The sequence below is a fragment of the Pan paniscus genome, chromosome 17 (assembly GCF_029289425.2).
Source record: "Pan paniscus chromosome 17, NHGRI_mPanPan1-v2.0_pri, whole genome shotgun sequence".
Taxonomy (NCBI): Eukaryota; Metazoa; Chordata; class Mammalia; order Primates; family Hominidae; genus Pan; species Pan paniscus.
In genome coordinates this window covers 84,005,088-84,026,460 of record NC_073266.2, presented here as the reverse complement: position 1 = coordinate 84,026,460, position 21,373 = coordinate 84,005,088, and the positions used below count along the sequence as shown (strand labels likewise).

At 32.0% G+C, this 21,373-nt stretch overlaps 1 protein-coding gene across 6 annotated transcripts in view; it reads left to right on the top strand.

Annotated features, from left to right (window-relative positions):
• CDH19 (cadherin 19) overlaps positions 1–21,106 on the top strand; it is a 102,345-nt gene extending 81,239 nt beyond the window's left edge. Inside the window, exons 10-12 of one of the 6 annotated variants that reach the window (XM_034943964.3) lie at positions 10,672–10,789; positions 13,154–13,357; positions 17,014–21,106. In XM_034943964.3, the coding sequence (XP_034799855.1) occupies positions 10,672–10,789; positions 13,154–13,357; positions 17,014–17,504 (813 nt within the window). In that variant the 3' untranslated portion in view covers positions 17,505–21,106. Of the gene's footprint in view, positions 1–5,550; positions 5,710–10,671; positions 10,790–13,105; positions 13,358–17,013 lie in introns of those variants that run through there. The other 5 variants (XM_003827282.5, XR_004667625.3, XM_034943965.3 and 2 more) reach the window with 5 other exon arrangements.
• The last annotated feature ends 267 nt before the right edge of the window (positions 21,107–21,373 follow it).

The window sequence follows — 21,373 nt, the reverse complement described above, 5'->3', positions numbered from 1 at the left end:
TGAACTTGGGAGGTGGAGGTTGCAGTGAGCCTGAGCCGACATCACCCCATTGCACTCCAGCCTGGGTAACAAGAGTGAAACTCTGTCTCAAAACAAAACTACGCCGGGCTGGGTGGCTCACACCTGTAAACCCAGCACTTTGAGAGGCTGAGGCGGGCGGATCAGGAGGTCAGGAGATCGAGACCATTCTGGCTAACACGGTGAACCCCAGTCTCTACTAAAAATACAAAAAAATTGCCGGGCATGGTGGCGGGCTCCTGTAGTACCAGCTATTCAGGAGGCTGAGGCAGGAGAATGGCGTGAACCTGGGAGGCAGAGCTTGCAGTGAGCCGAGATCGCGCCACTGCACTCCAGCCTGGGCAACAGAGCGAAACTCCGTCTCAAAACAACAACAACAACAACAACAACAACAACAACAACAACAACAACAACAAAACAGAACAAGTAACTACATAAACCCTGTAACTTTTTGGCAGACTAATACATTTTAATTAAAAATAAAGGCAGGCAGGGGGTGATGGCTGACACCTGTTATCCCAGCACTTTGGGAGGCCGAAGTAAGAGCAGCACTCAAGTCCAGGAGTTCAAGACCAGCCTTTCTGGACTGGACTTTCACACAGTGAAATTCCGTCTCTACATTTTTTTTTTTTTTAATTAGCTGGGCATGGTGATTAATGCCTGTAGAACCAGCTACCAAGGATGCTGAGGAGGGAGGATTACTTGAGCCCAGGAGTTCAAAGCTGCAATGATCTATGATTGCATCATTGCAGTCTAGCCTGGGCAGAGTGAGGACATGTCTCAAAAACAAACAAACAAAATAAATAAATAAATAAAGGCCAGAGATAAGTGAGAAGATAATTATTTGCAAAATCCTGAAGAAGTCATTCTGTCCTCAATATGCAAGAATATTTGCTGGTTGATAAGAAATGTTCTTTATAAAAGTTAGTACCTCGTGTTGATGTAGTAAATGACTTAATGTAAATACCGTGGGTGACTTTGCCAATGAAGAAATTTCCAAGCACTCTGTATCCATTACAGGTGACATATTTATCATTCTGAATGTTTTAACCAGGTAAGAGTACTGTTGAAGCTTTCCCAAATTATTTTCCATAATATGCATTCATAGAAATTAACATTTAAAAAATTTATCAAATCCAGAAACCACATTCTATTTATTACTAATATTAATAGGAAGTGAACATTTTTAGTAAATTGATTCATAGATTGGTTTGATGAATTACTTGTGTGTATAGAAATTTCAGCAAGTATGTAAAAATGTATATAAAATGAAATTATATATTTTGAGTATAAAGAAAATTTTATTTAAGAATAATAACCAAAGTAAAGGGTGTTTTGGGACACCATTTATCTAATAAAGCACCTTAAAACTAATAAAAAGAAAAGTGATCTTTCAAAGTACCTCCTAGATTAATAAAACAACCAGATTAATATCTTGAAGTAACACAATTTAAGGCAATAAGATTACACAACAATCAATAAATCATCCTACACGAGCAACGTTTTCTTGTATTACCTTTATTTTAACATCAAGGTTATCAGACTATCAGACTTGAAGACTTGTATTGAAAAATAATTAAAGGAAAATTCTTTGAATTGTAAAACTTGTTTTTTAAAGTTTGTGATGTGATTATAAGGTTGTCCGTGAAATTTGCTGGTTCACTTTTTTTATAATGCAAATCTATTAATAGGTAGAATGGGTAAAATATAGAATTTTAAAACAATATAAAATTCTCCAAATGTGTTTCAATGAAGATATACAGATCTTAAAATTATGCTTTACAATATTTTCTTTGTTCTTTTCAGTTATACAATAACTCAAATTAACTCAAAAAAAGAAACAATTATACAATATTTTCTTTACTCTTTTGAAAAAAATTCCTTATCTCCAAAAATAATTGGTAACTTTTTCATGACGGATTTATTTGTATATTTTGGAGATTGCTTAGATGTGCTACAGCATCAGAAAACTGAAAAAAAAAAAAAAAAAAAAAAAAAAAACAGCTATTTTCTTCCAGCTAGTTATCATTCTTGGCCCCAGGATGGCCAGAGTTTAAAAAAGATAGGCGTTTAATAACTGAGGCTGCTCTATTTCTCTTTCGATTGGAACTGTCTATCACGTTTCTCACTTTTTTGTTTGTTTGTTTGTTTTTTGTTTGAGACAGAGTCTGGCTGTGTCACCCAGGCTGGAGTGCAGTAGTGCAATCTCGGCTCACTGCAACCTCTGCCTCCCGAGTTCAAGTGATTCTCCTGCCTCAGCCTCCCAAGTAGCTGGGACTACAGGTGCATGCCACCACACCCGGCTAATTTTTTATAGTTTTAGCAGAGATGGGGTTTCACCATGTTAGCCAGGATGGTCTCCATCTCCTGACCTTGTGATCCGCCTGCCTCGGCCTCCCAAAGTGCTGGGATTACAGGTGTGAGCCATCACACCTGGCCCTCATTTACTCTTAAGCAATACATAGCACACAGCTTTCCAATGATAGCTGAGTGCATCTTTTTGAATTTGATGGATTTGCCTCTTTTACCCTTTGAGAAAAATGAGCAGTATAGCAAAATAAGTGTTGTTCTTTTTATGTATTATTTAAGTGTCTTTTGTTTTTTGTTTCTTTGTTAGGTTTTGTTTTGTCCCATGTTTTTGAAAGGCAAAGTGGTTCTTTAGAGAGGATTGCAATAAACATTTGTTTTCTAGTGTTAAGTTCCTGGAATTTCTGATTGGTATTCTTGATTATTGTCTAAAAATCACATGTATAGGAAACCATGAGGTGTAATTCAAATATGTTTCCCCTTATGTGAGAAGGAAACATCAAAAACAACAAGCTAAAATAACAAAAAGATTACACAGTGCAATGGCTGAAGATCTCTATCACTCATCCACACTTCCCCAATTAGATGATAATATCCTAACCATGCTGAATACTAATCTCCTCATTTCAAAAATAATAGTACAGCTTCTCCTCTACAATCTCTATCTTCTAAGGATTTTGTAAAGATAAAAAACAAATAAGAAAGAAGGTAAAAGAGGACTGTGGTAAAAGTAGTTTTGTTAATATTAACAGTGACAATTAAGGGTCATGTCATACATTATAAGTTCTTAACATGGAGTTCATTGTCTTCTAAAGAGATTTGAATTAGCTACACGGTGTCTATGTACACTTGATATTGCACACAAACAACATTGTCAATGTCTGTTGGAGATGAGAGTGGAGCAGGTTAATAATGTCGTTCATCAGATGTTTAGGGGAGTCGAATTAACAAAGTAAAAAACAAAAGTTAAGAACTCCAATATAAACGTATTATAGAGGTTGATTTTTTTGTTTTGTCATCATACGCGTGTGATATTAATAATGTACTACAGGTGCATAAGATGTAACCATTGGTTTAGCTGAATGAAGTGTCTGAGAGACTGCATGCACAGGGTTTACATTTTCTTGTGAATCTATAATCATTTCAAAATGCAGGTTTTTAAAAAAAGTCATTAGACTGGAATGAAAGAAAATGAAATAATGTAAGAAAAATAGAAAAGAGGATTAAAACAATTATGCTTAATAATACTGAGACTATGTCACAGAGAAGTTTCTAAGGAATATTTTCGGTCAAGAGATTTGTATAGTTGAGTTTCAAAGTTACAGTTAATTTTCATGTTATTTAAACTTTCCTAAAAATAATAAAAAGTTAACAATATACAATGCTTTGAAATCTATAAATATTTTACATATCAAGTCAAAGGAACTAAATGATACACATAAAAATTATATACACGAACTTTTCATTTGATGCTAAGAAACCCTCAGATAAAAGTAAACCTAGGTGGGACACAGTGGCTCACGGGTGTAATCCCAGCACTTTGGGAGGCCTAGGCGAGAGGATCACCTGAGGTCAGAAGTTCGAGACCAGCCTGGCCAACATGGTGAAACACCATCTCTACTGAAACTACAAAAATTAGCTGGGCACGGTGGTGGGCACCTGTAATCCCAGCTACTCAGGAGGCTGAGGCAGGAGAATCGCTTGAACCTGGGAGGAAGAGGTTGTAGTGAGCCGAGATCGCACCACTGCACTCAAGTCTGAGTGACAAGAGTGAAACTCCATCTCAAAAATAAATAAATAAATAAGTAACGAATAAGAATAATAAACCTAAATCCTAGGTAATAAATATAAGACTTCAAAAGGCACACATAATACGTATAATAATGATAAAATATTATAGTCCTCAATCGATAATCAAAACTTTATGTAATATTGAAACTGATAGGGTAATATAATTTAAAACAGTAATAAGAAATCAATGCCTTCTCTTACACTATTATTTCTTGGAGTTCTAAAGCCAAATTTCATACAATATATAAAGTACATATAAAATAAAGTCACTGAAAAAAAGAAAAATTATTTGAAAATATAAGTATGTAATGCAGTACTTCCCAAATAAATGATAGAATTGTAAATTTTCCTGTAGCCACGTTTAAAAATATAAAAAACACCCAGATAATGTTAATTTTAATAATGTTTATTTGATATAATATATCCAAAATATCATCTTCACATACTTTTAATTAAAATCATTAACAGAATATTAAATATTTTATACATATTTTTAATTTATGAAGATGATTCTTGTCTCATTTCCCACATGCTCAAACAGCCAGAGAAAGTGGCAGGTAAAAGGATGTCTTATGTATATCTACTTTGGATGGATAATAAATTAATCATAGAAAATAAAAATGCCACAGTAGTCACACTCTACTCTGGAGGAATCCAAACATTTACTCAAATACCTATGTGGGTAAACAAAATTTTTGGTTTTGTTCTTAATGTGTAAGGGGCCAGGGTGGGGAAGAGTAGGAGAGAATTTTCAGCAATTTGCAAATACTAATATAATAAATGAGCTGACATCAGGGTAATTTGCCTTCGCCATGTGGTGCAAATAGTTATCATTTTTCAAATCACTGAGTGCCATTATTTTGACTGATATTAAATGTCTTTTTTTGGAGGTAAAGTATAATATCGATAATTTTCAGATTCACTCATACCAATATTTTGTCTAAAGACATTTACCTTGTCTCCATGTAAAAATTTTCTTTTTCCTAAATTTCAGTGGTTGCATTTTGTGATCTGTGATTCTCTTCCTTTCACTTTTGTGTCCAAAAGTTTCCTGAACTCATTATTTCTTCTTTTATCCACTTCCTCCTCTCGACTACAGTTCATATCCAAATAACTGTATCTCTGCCTGATTTTTCTGTTTTAAGCTACGTGTCTGACTAACCTGAGAAAACAACTCAGATGTCCCATGGTTACACCAAATTTGCTCCTAAGCCTTCCCTTTTTTCAGTATCCCTAGGAAAATTATTATGATATCAAGTTTTGCAAGAAAAAAAGACATATGGACATCATTTTTAATTAATTCTAGTCTTTATTCTCCATATCCAATCAATAATTTGGTTCTGTTGATCCCATCTCCTACATATGTCTTTAATGTATCAATTTCTCTCTATCATCACTCTTTCTACCCTAATAGGGACCTATCTTCTCTTCTAGAGTGAACGTGACCTAAGGGACCTATCTTCTCTTCTAGAGTGAACCTGACCTAAGCAGGTCTGCAGAGGGATGTTCCTGTAAAATCAAACTTTGCTTCATTCAATCTCACAGCACATATGCAGCAATGTATCAGTTTTATAAATCAATTATATTTATTAGGTAAGTCTGCAGTCATGCAGTTTCAGGAGAATCAGATTTTACTGGATGGAGAGTAGCGAGGAGAATATATAGCCCTCTTGAAAATGGTGAAAAAACATTACTTTGGTGACATCTCCTGGAGCTCAGCATACCCTTAGGCAAATTTTGGGACTCAGGAACTATATCTCTATTTGAAGCATACTGTACCATTCTCAATTTATGAACACTGCTCAGTAATTTCTGTATTGTTTCTCATTTAAAATAACACATTCCATAATTGTGATTGTTAGTGGGTTTTTTTTGTATATCACATAAAGTGATTTTGATTACCAAGCAGTTGTTCAATAGGATCATGACAATAGCTTGCGGACTAGATTCTCTATTTCCAGACTTACACTAAGGATGTCCTCAGAAGGAGCATTCTAAAATGCAGTCCTTTGCCTGGAACCATGTGATCCCAAATAAAAGTAATGATCATGTCATTCCCAACTTAGAGCCTGGGAGTGTCCCTCAGTATAAAGTCAAAACTCTTTAATATGTCCACGATGTATCCCCTGCTCACTTCCGCAGTATGATCTTCTAATTTCAGCACAGATACAAGGTTCTCTGACCCCCCAATATTTAAGTATTAAGTACTTTAGGTGTTTATAACTTTTAAAATTTAATTTAGGTATTCTGTACTTCCTCAATACTTTTTAAGTTTGCAATTCTGCTTGATCTTCTTCACCACTAGAATGTGAACAGTGGTGACAGAGACTAATTTTATCCATGATTGTTCCACCAGGGCATAGGATTGCTTGGAGTGCTGTAAGTACTAATGAAATACATTTTAAATTGATACATTTAAGATACTAATGAGATATTTTATAGATAATTTTCCATATACATGCTGATTTTATGTGAATTTTAAAAGTATATTTGGAATATTAACTTTAAAAGGAAAATTAGAAAATACGTATTGAGATAAAAATCTAGGAATGTGTATTTTTCAACTGAATATCAATTTCTACAAGTTAATGGCAAAAACAATTATAATATCTATGACATTTAAATAAATATAATGAAACATTGTGAAAAATCCTTTTAGAAAACTTAGAGTATCCTCAGTTCTATCCAGGTCTAAACTATTATACTATAATGACCTTTTGAACATTTTTCTTCTAATATTTTGCTAAACAAAGAAAGACAACAAGCATACTACAACCTAGACTTTCTTGTTGGTTCTAGTTCTATTAGTGTATTATTTTGTACTCTGCCTGTTTGAACAGATGTTCAACACCTTTTTTGAGTTTTATAGATTTATTTTGTCAAAACAGGTGTAATTTAAAATCATTTCCTCATTAGAGTAATATAAAAAGTGATGGTCTCATACATATGTTTGTATAATAATTTCTTGGCAATGGGAGACAATCTGCATCTTTAGCCTAATACAAGGTATACCTACCTAGAATAACTAAATAAGCAACTCAGATAAGATTTTTAAGAAAATCTTTCCAGGTATTCATTTATTACAACTCCAACTTTTTGTTTAACATTTTTCTATTGAGAAGCATTTTTTTATTGTTTATTAAGTGCACTTCAAGGAATTGATGACATATAAATTAATACTCAGTATTTGTATATTGATTTAGAGTTCATGATTCAATCTATAGTTTATAATCTTATTCAACAATTTATTCATTGACTAATCCTGGAAGTAGGTTTCATTGTGACTTGCCATGAAGGTAAGGAAACAGACACAAATGTATTGCTTGCTCCAAATATTTGTGTACAAGAGTTGCATCTTAAACTAGCTGTCCATCAATTGCATGTTTAATAAGAACCATCTCTTTGGTTTGAAGAATGTGAGTATTGGGCTTATTTTTGGCTCAGGATAATTAATCTGGAATGATATCTTAGTAAACTGGCCCATGTGTGACTTTTTCTTAAAAAAAGACATAGTGCATAATGATTAATAGCAGGCAAATGATTATCTTTATTCTCCTGATTATCTTTAAAGTCAAATAGTGATTATAGTTTCATAAAATAACTAAATTGGAACTTATGAAACTTCCATTAGTAGGTCATCTTTAATCTACAAAATATTAATTTCATACATTTATACCTAATGTATGATATCTTTGCCTTCATTAATTTTCTTGATATTCTTTGCTTAGGATCACACTTTTTTCCTCAATTCATATTTTTATTTGAGTATTAGCTCATTGGCTGTACTCTTACCCTAGAAAATCTTCCCTTTCTCCCATATCAAAACACATTATTTTCTTCTATTTTTAACCATTATTTTTGGTCCTTATTCTACAAAATTATATTACTTATTTCTCTGTCACTAACTTTTATGAGACATATTTTTACTTGCTTTTGGAATTTCATGTCTTTTACGGTATCATTTTGTATGTAAATCTGGTAGGACAAGAACAAGTCTAGGATATGAACAATATGTCCTAGAGGGCTACACTTACTACTCATATTTCACATTGCCTATGACATCAGCTACATTCTAATTCTGGCCCAGCCAATTTACTTACCTAAGACACTTAGCTTATATGAAGCTTAATATAAACATTTATAACATGGGAACAATAATAGGATTTATTCCAGAGACCATTGTGAAGATTATCTAAGATAATATATAGAACAGATCCTGGCCCATAGGTAAGTTCTTATTAAATTGTAGTTACTTTTCAATTCTTGGGGCTTACACAATGTATTTCCATTGTAGCTTTCAATGCACTGTATATAGATGATTGAATGTACTGCGTCAGAAATAAATTGGCCAAAATTCTACCTAGAGAGCAAAAAGAATATTAAAAATCTGAGCTTTCAGAATTGGTCATAATTTGGAGTTATTTTCATTTTCTCTTTTCCCAATCTCTCAAGCCATGGCTGTTCTTGGTATATACTTTTACCTTTTAATTTATCTTTACTCCTTTCATAAATGTATAAGGTCAACGATAGTTCCCAGATAAAGAGATGTAAGTAAATAGCAACCAATACAACATATAGAAGTTTTTCTTATAATTTTATTTTAAAATGAAAATGAAAACCTTTCCATTGGTATATTTAAAGGAAAAATAAATATCCTCCATCAAAACTTATTAGCATATTAATGTGGTCCCTTTATTAGTGATATGTGTTTATTTTTAAGTGTACCTGTTCAAGGTAACTTCAATAAAATTCATAATACTTGATATATGACTCATTTTATATCAGTGTCTTCCTATTTTTATAAAGTAATTATGAAAGCCAGTAAAACATATTTTATTGGAAGCCCAACTTACAAAGCAAATATAAGTGGAGACATGTTCATTTAAAAGGAGGCAGACTGTTGAAATCTTGCTCATTTAGTTTCCTGTACATATGTATAAGGTATTTTGATTTATTAAAAATCTTTTGACATACATACAGTATATCTCCAGTCTTCTTAAGTCTTCATTCCCAAAGGGAGACATTTGCAACATTTACTCAGATGCTCATGTTTAATACAGAACATCAGGTAGTAAAATAAAATATTCCTTATCTGAACACTGTAGCCACATATGCCAGCAAGATAAACATGAATTCTATACTTTGTTATCAATCTTATTTCAGCAAATGTGCATATAAAGATATCCATATGCCTATTACTAACAATATTCAGGACACCATGATATGCAAAAACTCAACAAGAGAATATTTTCATGAGGAACACATAATAGACATAGGAACACATAATAGTTTGTCGTGTGACAAACTCTCTGACAAGCCAAGACCTATAATCCTGAAAATGAACCCTGAAGGTTAAGTATTAGTATTTTTATTTTTCAAGGTTAAAAACTTCTAAATGGCAAAGCCAGGATTCAGAATATTGGGTTTCCAAGCCCCTGCCCTCTACCCAGCCTATACAAAATCCTGTAATATTCTAAAATGAAGGCTTTACCTTAACATAAATCAATATCCACATGTATAATTATAAGCATGGATTGAATAAAATGTGTTTTGTTAAATTACTTAATTAACACTAAATGAATATTATTTATTAGTAATGTGTAATGAGTTAAAAATAAATCAATGTGGAGAAGTAATATACAGATCGTATTGGTTTCCTAATGTTCTTTATGCCTGTGAAGATGTATCCATTTTTTTGAAGTATAATATAAATCTGGGCTTGTCATCTTGCATCTGAGGCTATTTTTGTTTGACATATTGTTAAAAGCACTTTAATTCTAGAAAATTCAAAACAATAACTTCTATAATCACTTTATTTTAATTTCCACAATTAATCACAATCTCACTATGTGATCTTGACAGCATATCTTTTTCGACAATAATGAACTACTTGACTGACAGATTCATGTCTTGAAATAAGAAAATTAATTGAGAATGGATTTGTTCATGTCTGCAGTACTTCATTGTTTTATGATCTGAGATATAGAGATGAACTTATTTGATGTAAAACACTTTCCTATAATCATTATGGGGCAAAGGAAATCATGTACATTGCCCCTACATTTTAAATGCATTATTTCCTCAATCAATTGCAAATCTCATTACTTCAGCAAATAGTTTAGTAAGCCAGTAACTCTACCACAGTTTTGCTCTCAGTAAAAACAGGAAATAGACAACTTTAGCAAATCATAATGTCTGACATTCAGATAAAGAAAAAGTTAAGAAGGAAGAAAGAGTGAAATGTAGGCAGGGAGGGTGTGAGTAATACAAAAGCAATGCTTTGGAGACTTTTAACAAACAGCTTTTGGAATCCACCTGATCCATCAACAAGAATTTGTTTATTATGTAATATTACAACACCCTTTGAAAAAAGGAAGTGAACATATTTTTAACCTGAGAAAAAACATTTTAATATTCTCCACTGATTTGACAGTTATTTTCTGCAGTGTCCCTATTGATTGTAATAAAGCAATGTGAATAAAAGCTAATAATAATAGAAGCTGTGATCTTCCTGAATCCAAACAACAACAAAAATCTATCCCCCTTTTTTTTTAGGTAATTCAGACTGTCAGTGCAGTGGATAGAGATGAGTCCATAGAAGAGCACCATTTTTACTTTAATCTATCTGTAGAAGACACTAACAATTCAAGTTTTACAATCATAGATAATCAAGGTAATGTCATTCACTCATAATGAGTTTTGATACATTTTTGTGACTCATGTTAGACTTTAATGGAATTTATGGCATGGATTTTTATACTGTTCTGGCAACATAATAATGTTTGGAAATCAAGCAAAAGAGTAACAAGGAAAATGGAAAACAAAACTCAATGTTAAGTTCTAAAAATATTGTCTCCATTTCTCACCGCATTTCTTCAAAGTAGAAACACTTTTTAAAGTTAGCAATGGCTGTAAGCTCTTGTAAAGTCTGAATGACCCTGCGAATATAATTGCAGTTCTGACACCACGGCTCCTTTCATGTTCTTATCTAACTCAGAGTTCAATCTATGACTGAGGAAGAAAATGATATTTATTTTAGTTACAGTCATGTTAGCTTGATTGATTCAAAAATATTTAGGGTCATCAATTAGGAGCTTAGAATATATGAAATTGGGTTAATATAGTTCTTATTCCTTCAAAACTAAATAATTTTTATCAATCTAAGGATTAAGTGTTCCAAAGAACTTTTTGTAGGGGCAGAATTTATTTTTCCTTTCTATAGAGGTGGATTAACTTTATACAAAGCCAGACTGCTTCTTTTTCATGAGCTTCAGTAAGAGATACTTTTTGTCATAATAAGAACTTGTTTTAATTTTTTTATACCTCAAAGTTATGAAACACAGTTGATTTATTACTGAAGTATCTGTAACCAAATACTTGCAGTTCTCCTTACAGCTGAGGTTAAGCTTTGTTCCAGAAGAGGCCTTTCATACGAGAGTAAATGCAACACATTTCTGTCTGTTTTGCCCTCGTCAAATTCCCCCGGGGAGGAAACTCAAATATGTTTCAGACAAAAACCACAAATATCTCTTTCAAGCTCTTTGACAAATCTCCAGACTGCTTTCCACAAAATTTAGCCATGTAACAAACTCTTAGATTCAGGGGGTACATGTATTATTATTATTATTATTATTATTATTATTATTATTATTTGTTGTTGCAGACTTCAACGTTATTTTATTTATTTATTTTTTATTATACTCTAAGTTAAAAATTATATTTTAAAATACATATATTAATATAAATGAATCTAAGCTGGAGTTTTTAAATGTATATATTTAAATACGTTGATATTTGTATATATAGATTAATTTCTATTAATACAAAATAAATTACTGAGGTGAAATAAATACATTGAAGCATACAAAATTGATTTGGTTTAATGCTTGTGGTCACAAGTAATTTAATAAAACGCATATTTAAAAAGTGTCAACTGTCTCTCAACTCTTAGATCTGCCTAGCGAATAAAATCACATGGGCTTTATAGACCTTAAGGGTTTCATAGTGAATTGTCTTTAAAAAGGTGATTTGGGAAATGTCCTACTTAAGCATGCATTTCAAAAGGCTTTTATTTTCCTTTTACTGCTATTGTCTTCTAAAATTTGGTGACTATAGAAAATATTTTGAGGGATGGTAAAAAAGAAGTAAAGGGAAAATACAGTTCTGAGGTACAAGAAATTACAATGACAAAAGTTACTTATAATATTTTGGGATTCACAGAAGAGTCATTGCATATTTGTTGAAGTGTTTATTGTTTGTTTTCGTGAATTTTTTTGAATGGACTCTCTAGGTAAATGAATCAGTCTAAGTGTAATGATTTTCAGAATTTTAAATACAAAATAGATTAATAACAGCAATGTGATATGAAATATCCTAATAGGATCTTGTCTACCAAGTGAAATTATTTTGTCTAATTAGAAAATATAGTATTTGAGATCATGTGCTTTGATATATATCTTTGAAAGTCTTGTATATTCCCTGGATTTGTACAAATAATGGGTCACAAGTATTAGAAAATAGGCCGTGTCATATGTAATTAACACAAATAAAGCCAGCTCTATCAGCTTATATTTCATATTGGTAGTCCCTATAAATTATTGATATCTGATTAAAAAGCCATTTTCTGTGTTACACGTATGTTTTATATATGTGTCAAAGACATTTTGGAACCAATTTAATTAATTCAATAATAATATAAATAAATTAACTAAATAAGTAGTATCAACTCAATATTTAATAATATTAAATAGTAATTTTACTACATAGTTTAAATAATTCATCTGATTACATAATTAGGGTTTAGGTAATGTCAAAACACTAATAATTTAGTGTGGATGTTTTAGTTGTCTTCTCATCAGAAATTTCGTCTTCCTTTTATTTGAACTTACTTGATCATATCTCTATACTATTGTCCCTAGCACATGTGACTATTACATACAAATTTCTCATATGTAGTTGAAAAAATTATGCACATGGATTTTTGTTTTAGATAACACAGCTGTCATTTTGACTAATAGAACTGGTTTTAACCTTCAAGAAGAGCCTCTCTTCTACATCTCCATCTTAATTGCCGACAATGGAATCCCGTCACTTACAAGTACAAACACCCTTACCATCCATGTCTGTGACTGTGGTGACAGTGGGAGCACACAGACCTGCCAGTACCAGGAGCTTGTGCTTTCCATGGGATTCAAGACAGAAGTCATCATTGCTATTCTCATTTGCAGTATGATCATATTTGGTAGGTAGAAGTCATCATTGCTATTCTCATTTGCATTATGATCATATTTGGTAGGTGGTGCTGAACTGAACATATACTCATTTATTTAAAATAACATGATAAATACATAAATAGTTAATTCTATTATAGCATTATAATGTGGGTTTGTGTGTACGTTTATTGCTCCTCTGAATGTAGTATAATTCTTAAATCAAGTGGAGTAAATAAGTGGATAAAAACATGATCTTTGAATTGTATGAGTATGTGAGTGTGTATGTACACATCTGTTTATGCATGTTCTTGACACATATACAATGTAACAGTATAAAACATGTAAAAATTAGTGATAATAATGGCGAGCTTCTCTCGAGTGCTTATTATACTCCAGGAGACAATCTTCAGTGTTTTATATGCACTATGCAATCCGAACCTCACAATAAACTTATTAAGTAGTAACTAATATCACCTACATTTTCTAGATGAAGGAATAGAAACTCAAAAAGCTTTGTGCTTTATGAAGGGTCACACAGCTAGAAAATGATGTGCTAAGATTCCATGACCACAACACATTGTTATACAACACTGTACTGCAACTGACTAGAGCCCAAGGTGCATTTAAAAAAAAAAAAAAACAGCGCAGTAAAATCTACTCTCTTAGCAATTTTCGAGTATAAAATACCTTATTATTAACTATAGTTACCATGTGGTAAAATAGATCTCTTGAATTTATTCCTAATGTCTAACTGAAACTTTGTGTCTTTTGACCGATGTCTCTTCATTCTCTCACCTGCTATCCTGCTACTACCATTCTACTCTCTACTTATGTGAGTTACTTATTTACTTGTTTTAGATTTGTCAAAGTGAGATCATGCAGTGTTTGTCTTTCTGTGGCTGGCTTCTTTCATTTAGTATAATGTTATCTAGTTTTATCTATGTTGTGGCAAGTTACAGAACTTCTTTCTTATTTAAAGCTAAATAGCATTCGTTCTGTCTGTATACCACATTTTCCTTATCCATTAATTCACTGATGGAAACTTAGCTTCCATCAATTCCATATCTTGGCTATCACGAATAATGCTGTAATGAACATGGAAGTGTGGCTATCTCTTCAACATACCACTTTTATTTATAGGTATTTAAGGTGATGAATATATTAATTAAATTGATTTAATCATTCCACAATGTATACATATATCAGACATCACATTGCATACCATAAATGTATATGTTTTTGTCAATTAAAACTAAAAATAATCCAAAAGTCTTTTGTGAATAAAAAGGACAGTAAATGTTAGAAATGAGGAATGTATAAGAGAACGTCTTTTTAAATCCAAGTACAGAAGAGAAAGAAATCCCAGTAAAAGAGCGCTATTAGTTTTTGTTTGCTTGTTTTTTTCTATTGCTATCACTGTTTTTATAAGCAGATAATTTATATTCATTTCACAAATGAGGCAGCTGAACACCAAAAGGTCTTAATCAGGCTTTCAGGACTATAAAATATTCATCTAGCATAACCTTTTCCTTTTTTTAATGCCAAAATATATAGTCTAAACTCTGCTCTTGCCTCCCTCAAAACTTCAAACCAAAAGCCAATGAAACTACATTGAAGAGTGAGAGCAAATGTATTAGTTTCTGAAATGCCAAACTGACCACTCAAACTGGCATGAGATATGTTTCAGGACCTGCCTTGTCTTCACTTAACTTATCTTTCTCAAGGCTTCAAAACCCATCCATTCCTCATTTACCACCTACCATTACAATTGTTTAGGACCTAGCTTCAGTTTTTAAAATTATTTTTAATGATCTTTGATTATGAAGCTGAATTCATAGCTACATAGCTAGATCCAGAAGCAAAGATAAATAGTAAAAGCATAATTTTGGGGGACTAAAATACTGAGCTACCTATAGATACAGACTTAAACCAAGCCCTGAAAATCTACAAACAAACAAGGGGCAGCTTTGTAATTACAAATGTGAGTAAAATTTAGCAGGTGGGAGTTACGGGTCAACTATTACAATAGTGATTTCCTTTGAATGTTTTATAAATGTTTATCTCCAATTCAGATCAGAAAAGTATTTATTAGACTCCTTTCTATTTCAACCATATATATCATATGAGTTCTAAAGTACAATACATGAATGCAAATATGGTGACCTTATTTAATTTAGATATTTTAAATGCAAGTTTTATATAAATACTATATAACCAACATATTTCTCTTTGTGATACTATTCATAACATTACTTCATGTGTGTTTCAAATCCTACATGTGAAATTCTGAACAGCTACATAAGATCCTAGGTTGGCTCTTGGTTATCCTTGATACCCACATGCAAAGACACACACACACACAGACACACACACACACATTTTTATTTAAAATTAAAGCAAAAGTGTTCTGAATTTTTTTCTGTTTCTACATGATGTTAAAATTATCTTATGTAATAAATAATAATTCTAGACAAATGTGTTATGATTCAAATGCATGATAGTTTGGAATTTCTGAAATTTATGTGGTGTCACAGAGCACAGGCTCTGAACCAACTTTCTACTTTTGTCTTTTTTTATTTTATTGTATTTATAATTGATACAAATTGGACATATTTATGGGGTACAGTGTGTTGTTTCAATACCTGTATATAGTGTATAATGCTCAAGTCAGCATAATTAGCATATTTGTGACTGAAAACATGTAGCCTTTCTTTGTGGTGATAACATTCCAATTTATCTTTTCTACCTATTTTGAAATAAATTATTAGCTACAATCACCCTACGGTATAATAGAACACCAGAACTTATTCCTCCTGTCCCACTGTAACTTTGCACCAATTGAATAACCTCTCTTCATCCCCACTCCCCTGACTACTCTCCAAATCTTGGTACCTATCATTGTATTCTCTACTTCTATGAAATCAACTTTTTTAGATTCCATGTATAAGTGAGATCATGCAGTGCTTTTCTTTCTGTGCCTAGCTTATTTTACTTAACATGATGTCCAGCAGGTTCATCTATGTTGCTGTAAATGACTTCACTGTTGGTGACTGAACAGTATTCCATTGTATCTCTCAACTAGCTGTGTCTTTCTAGCAATGTCATTTAACATCTGTGTGCTTCAGTTTTCTCATCTATAATAGGATATAATAATATAATGACTTTCACAAGAATAAAATCAATCAATAAATATAAAGCTTTTAGAAGAATGCCTGATGTATGCTTCATAGTCAATACATATTAATTTAGAAAATAATTATGCCACAGAATTTTGCTTCAACAGGGAACATCAAACTGTTCTGTTGTTCTGAACTACTATTAATATGAAGCATTGGCTACTAAAGTTGACAAACGCATTCAGGTTGCAAAGTTTTATTATTCTACTTTATTCTATTTTAATATTTGAGAAGAAACAGATTTTGAATGTTAAATTGTTCATCATCTAAAATAGTTCACTATATTTTTATGGTTTTCTTTGACTCTAAGTCATCAGCCAGAAAAATCGTGATACATTCTTTTGTAATTTTGCAAGTCCCTTTGGCAAATTTTCAATGACAAATGTATCTTTTTGTTTTATAATCATAAAGTTTAAGCACTCATCTTGAGCTTGAAATGAGAGCAAAGACTGTAATGTTTATAATACTCTTTATTGTTTATTGATATTCTGATGTGCTTTCTTCATCAGGGTTTATTTTTTTGACTTTGGGTTTAAAACAACGGAGAAAACAGATTCTATTTCCTGAGAAAAGTGAAGATTTCAGAGAGAATATATTCCAATATGATGATGAAGGGGGTGGAGAAGAAGATACAGAGGCCTTTGATATAGCAGAGCTGAGGAGTAGTACCATAATGCGGGAACGCAAGACTCGGAAAACCACAAGCGCTGAGATCAGGAGCCTATACAGGCAGTCTTTGCAAGTTGGCCCCGACAGTGCCATATTCAGGAAATTCATTCTGGAAAAGCTCGAAGAAGCTAATACTGATCCGTGTGCCCCTCCTTTTGATTCCCTCCAGACCTACGCTTTTGAGGGAACAGGGTCATTAGCTGGATCCCTGAGCTCCTTAGAATCAGCAGTCTCTGATCAGGATGAAAGCTATGATTACCTTAATGAGTTGGGACCTCGCTTTAAAAGATTAGCATGCATGTTTGGTTCTGCAGTGCAGTCAAATAATTAGGGCTTTTTACCATCAGAATTTTTAAAAGTGCTAATGTGTATTCGAACCAAATGGTAGTCTTAAAGAGTTTTGTGCCCTGGCTCTATGGCGGGGAAAGCCCTAGTCTATGGAGTTTTCTGATTTCCCTGGAGTAAATACTCCATGGTTATTTTAAGCTACCTACATGCTGTCATTGAACAGAGATGTGGGGAGAAATGTAAACAATCAACTCACAGTCATCAATACAACCAGATTTGAAGTAAAATAATTTAGGAAGATATTAAAAGTAGATGAGAGGACACAAGATGTAGTCGATCCTTATGCGATTATATCATTATTTACTTAGGAAAGAGTAAAAATACCAAACGAGAAAATTTAAAGGAGCAAAAATTTGCAAGTCAAATAGAAATGTACAAATCGAGATAACATTTACGTTTCTATCATATTGACATGAAAATTGAAAATGTATAGTCAGAGAAATTTTCATGAATTATTCCATGAAGTATTGTTTCCTTTATTTAAAAAACAATGCTAGGTAATCTTAGTAGAAAACTAGAAAGTATGATAAACAACAGTTGGAGGAATCCATGGAAAACAGACGAGAAAATGTAAATAAGGCTTGCTGGGGATCACAGAACTTTTGTATGAATAAAAGCCTTATAAAACCAGCTCTGGCATATGACTAAAATATTCCTCTACTATTTTTCAATGTCATCTAATGCAAATGCTCAACCTTTTTAAATGATTAATGTGAGAAAGGCACTGAATTAAGATATCTTAGTGTTATTTTATTTACTCAATTTTCATCTTTCACACTGTAAGAATAAAACGTTTATGTGGTTAAGTTCCTGATACTATATAGAGATAAACTTTAAAACTTTAACACCTAGGATAATGTGGGTGATTACATAGATGTTTAAAAACATTTACCTTATATGGAAAGCAGATTTCTGACTAAGATGCCATGATTCATTCTAGTTTGTTATTTTAAAACTTTGCCAAGAGCACTCTTTAAAACTGATTTCAAATTTGAACAGATACTTGGTGTATACTAATTAATCAGAGTTATATAGTATAAATTTGTATTATTTTTGATATTACAACTTTGTATTAAAAAGGAAAATATATTTAGGTGTTTGTCATAGATTTTTTTCATATGCAACTCAAAACACATTCTTATCATGTCAAAATACAATAGCAAAATACAAGTCAATATTTACTCATAATTAAATGCAAACTTTATGAAACTGGTGGAAAGTGTGGAAAAATTTAAGTAAATTTTTACCTCTACTAAAAATTATTTAGACAACTTAAAAGAATACTGGATTCAAACTTCAGTTACTATTCACTCTAAATATTATGATCAACTGAACTGACTTACCATTCATGGGATAAAACATGATACAATTCTCAGTATTTGCTTTTCTGTTAAGAGCTTGGAATATGACTGATGCTTCAGTGTCTTTTTTTATTATTGAATATAAAATTAGGTGCAATAGATACATCTATTGTAGCCTTAAGAAGGAAATGAATGCTAAGCTGTTGGGCATAAAGCTTTACAGTAACATTAGATAACAAGATAATAAAACACTTTAATTTTAATCGACCTTTTAAGAGTGATCTTTATTATTCTATCCAAATCAAGGTAGACTTCAAAATTTATAGTTTGAACAGGAAGAAAGTAGTGAATACAAAATTCTTAAAATTGGTTCATATGATCTTTTTTTTATCAATAGCATGTGAGACTAAGCTGAACCAAATTGGCCATATATGTTAAATCAAATAATTTGAGTAATTTTGAAATACTGATGAAGTAGTTAAATGGTTATAATATATTTTATTGGTACTTTGAAGTTTAAACATCTATATCACATAATAAAGAAAGTTTTTCATCAATCTGAAACAGGCACCATTAAGTTGGTGACACAAATATTATCATTTCACAAAAGCTTGAGAAAACCAGATTTGAAGTGAAATAATTTAGGAAGATATTAAAAGTGGATGAGAGGACATAAGATGTAGTCAATCCTTATGCAATGATATCATTATTAGGAAAGAGGAAAAATACCAAACAAGAGAAAATTTAAAGGAGCAAAAATTTGCAAGTCAAATAGAAATGCACAAATTGAGAGAACATTTACATTTCTATCACATTGACATGAAAATTGAAAATGTATAGTCAGAGAAATTTTCATGAATTATTCCATGAAGTGTTGTTTCCTTTATTTAAAAAGAATGCTAGGTAATCTTAGTAGAAAACTAAAACGTATGATAAACAACAGATGGAAGAATTCATGGAAAATAGATGAGAAAAAGTAAATAAGGCTTTCTGGAGATGACAGAAATTTTGTATGAATAAAAGCCTTATAAACAATGAATACATTTGGATAAACAACTCATTAAAATGCACATTAATGGAATACCTGTACAAATAGTTTTAATACTTGTGTCCAGTGGCACTAAAGAGATATATTTTCTGGTTGAGTTGATTATAAGATTGTCAATCATAGGATACACAGGGAGAGCACAGACACGATTGCACATCTGTTTGGTAGTCTAAAATAAGTTCCTTTTAACCACATCAAAAGATACTATCTGATTCTAATACAGAAGGTGCAACTTCCTAGGAATTATACTTTGTATTATTTTCAATAATTATTTTATGTTTTGCATCACATGGGTGTTGCAAGAACACAGCTCTTGAGCTAAAAAGGCATTACATTAAGAATTTATTTTTGTAAATTTTAATAAACTCTAAATGAATGCAAAACATTTATGAAAATAGCACAGCTTCACATTAATACCCACAGTACTTAAATATCTCCCTTAGTTGACTCACAGCTTTGTATGTAAGCTTTAAATTTTTAATGGTAAAAATAAGAAAATTAGGACTAGCGAACTTCTAGTTGTTCACTCACTGCATGTGCTTGAGCCTAACAGATCTTTGTTTGAATTAGTTACTTTCAATTAAACGAACACATAATATTTGTTAAACTGCTTAATCTTTCCAGATCTCACTTTGTAAAATGACGTCCAATCAACCTATTTCACATGGTTGTTATGAAGAATTAATAATAAGATATGTAAAACCAGCAGCACCAATAGTGCCTGACAAAATATAACTGCTCAATAAATAACAGTGAATTATTATAACAACAGCTAATGGTATTCTATTGGAACACATGGTCTGTTTCTTTTCCAATTCTGAGTGATCTCAACAGCCTCACGGCACATTGAAAATAAAAATCAACTTCCTCACCTTCCCCATAGGCCATGGACTTTCCCATCTCTACCCACTTGTGCAGTTTCTCCTCTTTCCTCTCTCCTCCTCAGTTACTAAAGCAATCTTCCTTCAAACACTTCTATTTTCCATTACGTCACTTCATTCAGGTTGGTGATCAGCTGCAACTTCCTCAGAAAGACCACTGCTGCTTCCAGTGACCCTGGCTTTGTCTTGCTTTGTATTAGATTACTCAGCTCCCTGGTATTATTGTTGTCTTTATCGCTTATTAGAATGTAACCCTTAATGGGCAAGAAATTGTCAGTCTTGTTCATTTATCATCGTATAAAAAATGTTTCTAGCACACAGAAAGTGACCAATAAATATTTCTGGAATTAATGTAGTAATGAATCCAATCTATTTTACTTAGTGACTTGTAGAAATTCTTTTGGTTTCCATTGACTATTTTTATAGAATATTAATATGGAATTAAAGTATTTTTCAAAATGGGTTAGTACTGAGTAGTTAGTGGATACGGTAAAGATTTTTCAGAATCTTTCTAAAAATTACATAACTTTGGCATTTATCTTGCTTGAACTCATTGATGTATCTGGAGGAAAGATAGTTGATGAAGTTATACTGTTCAATCAAAACAGGTTATTAAATGATG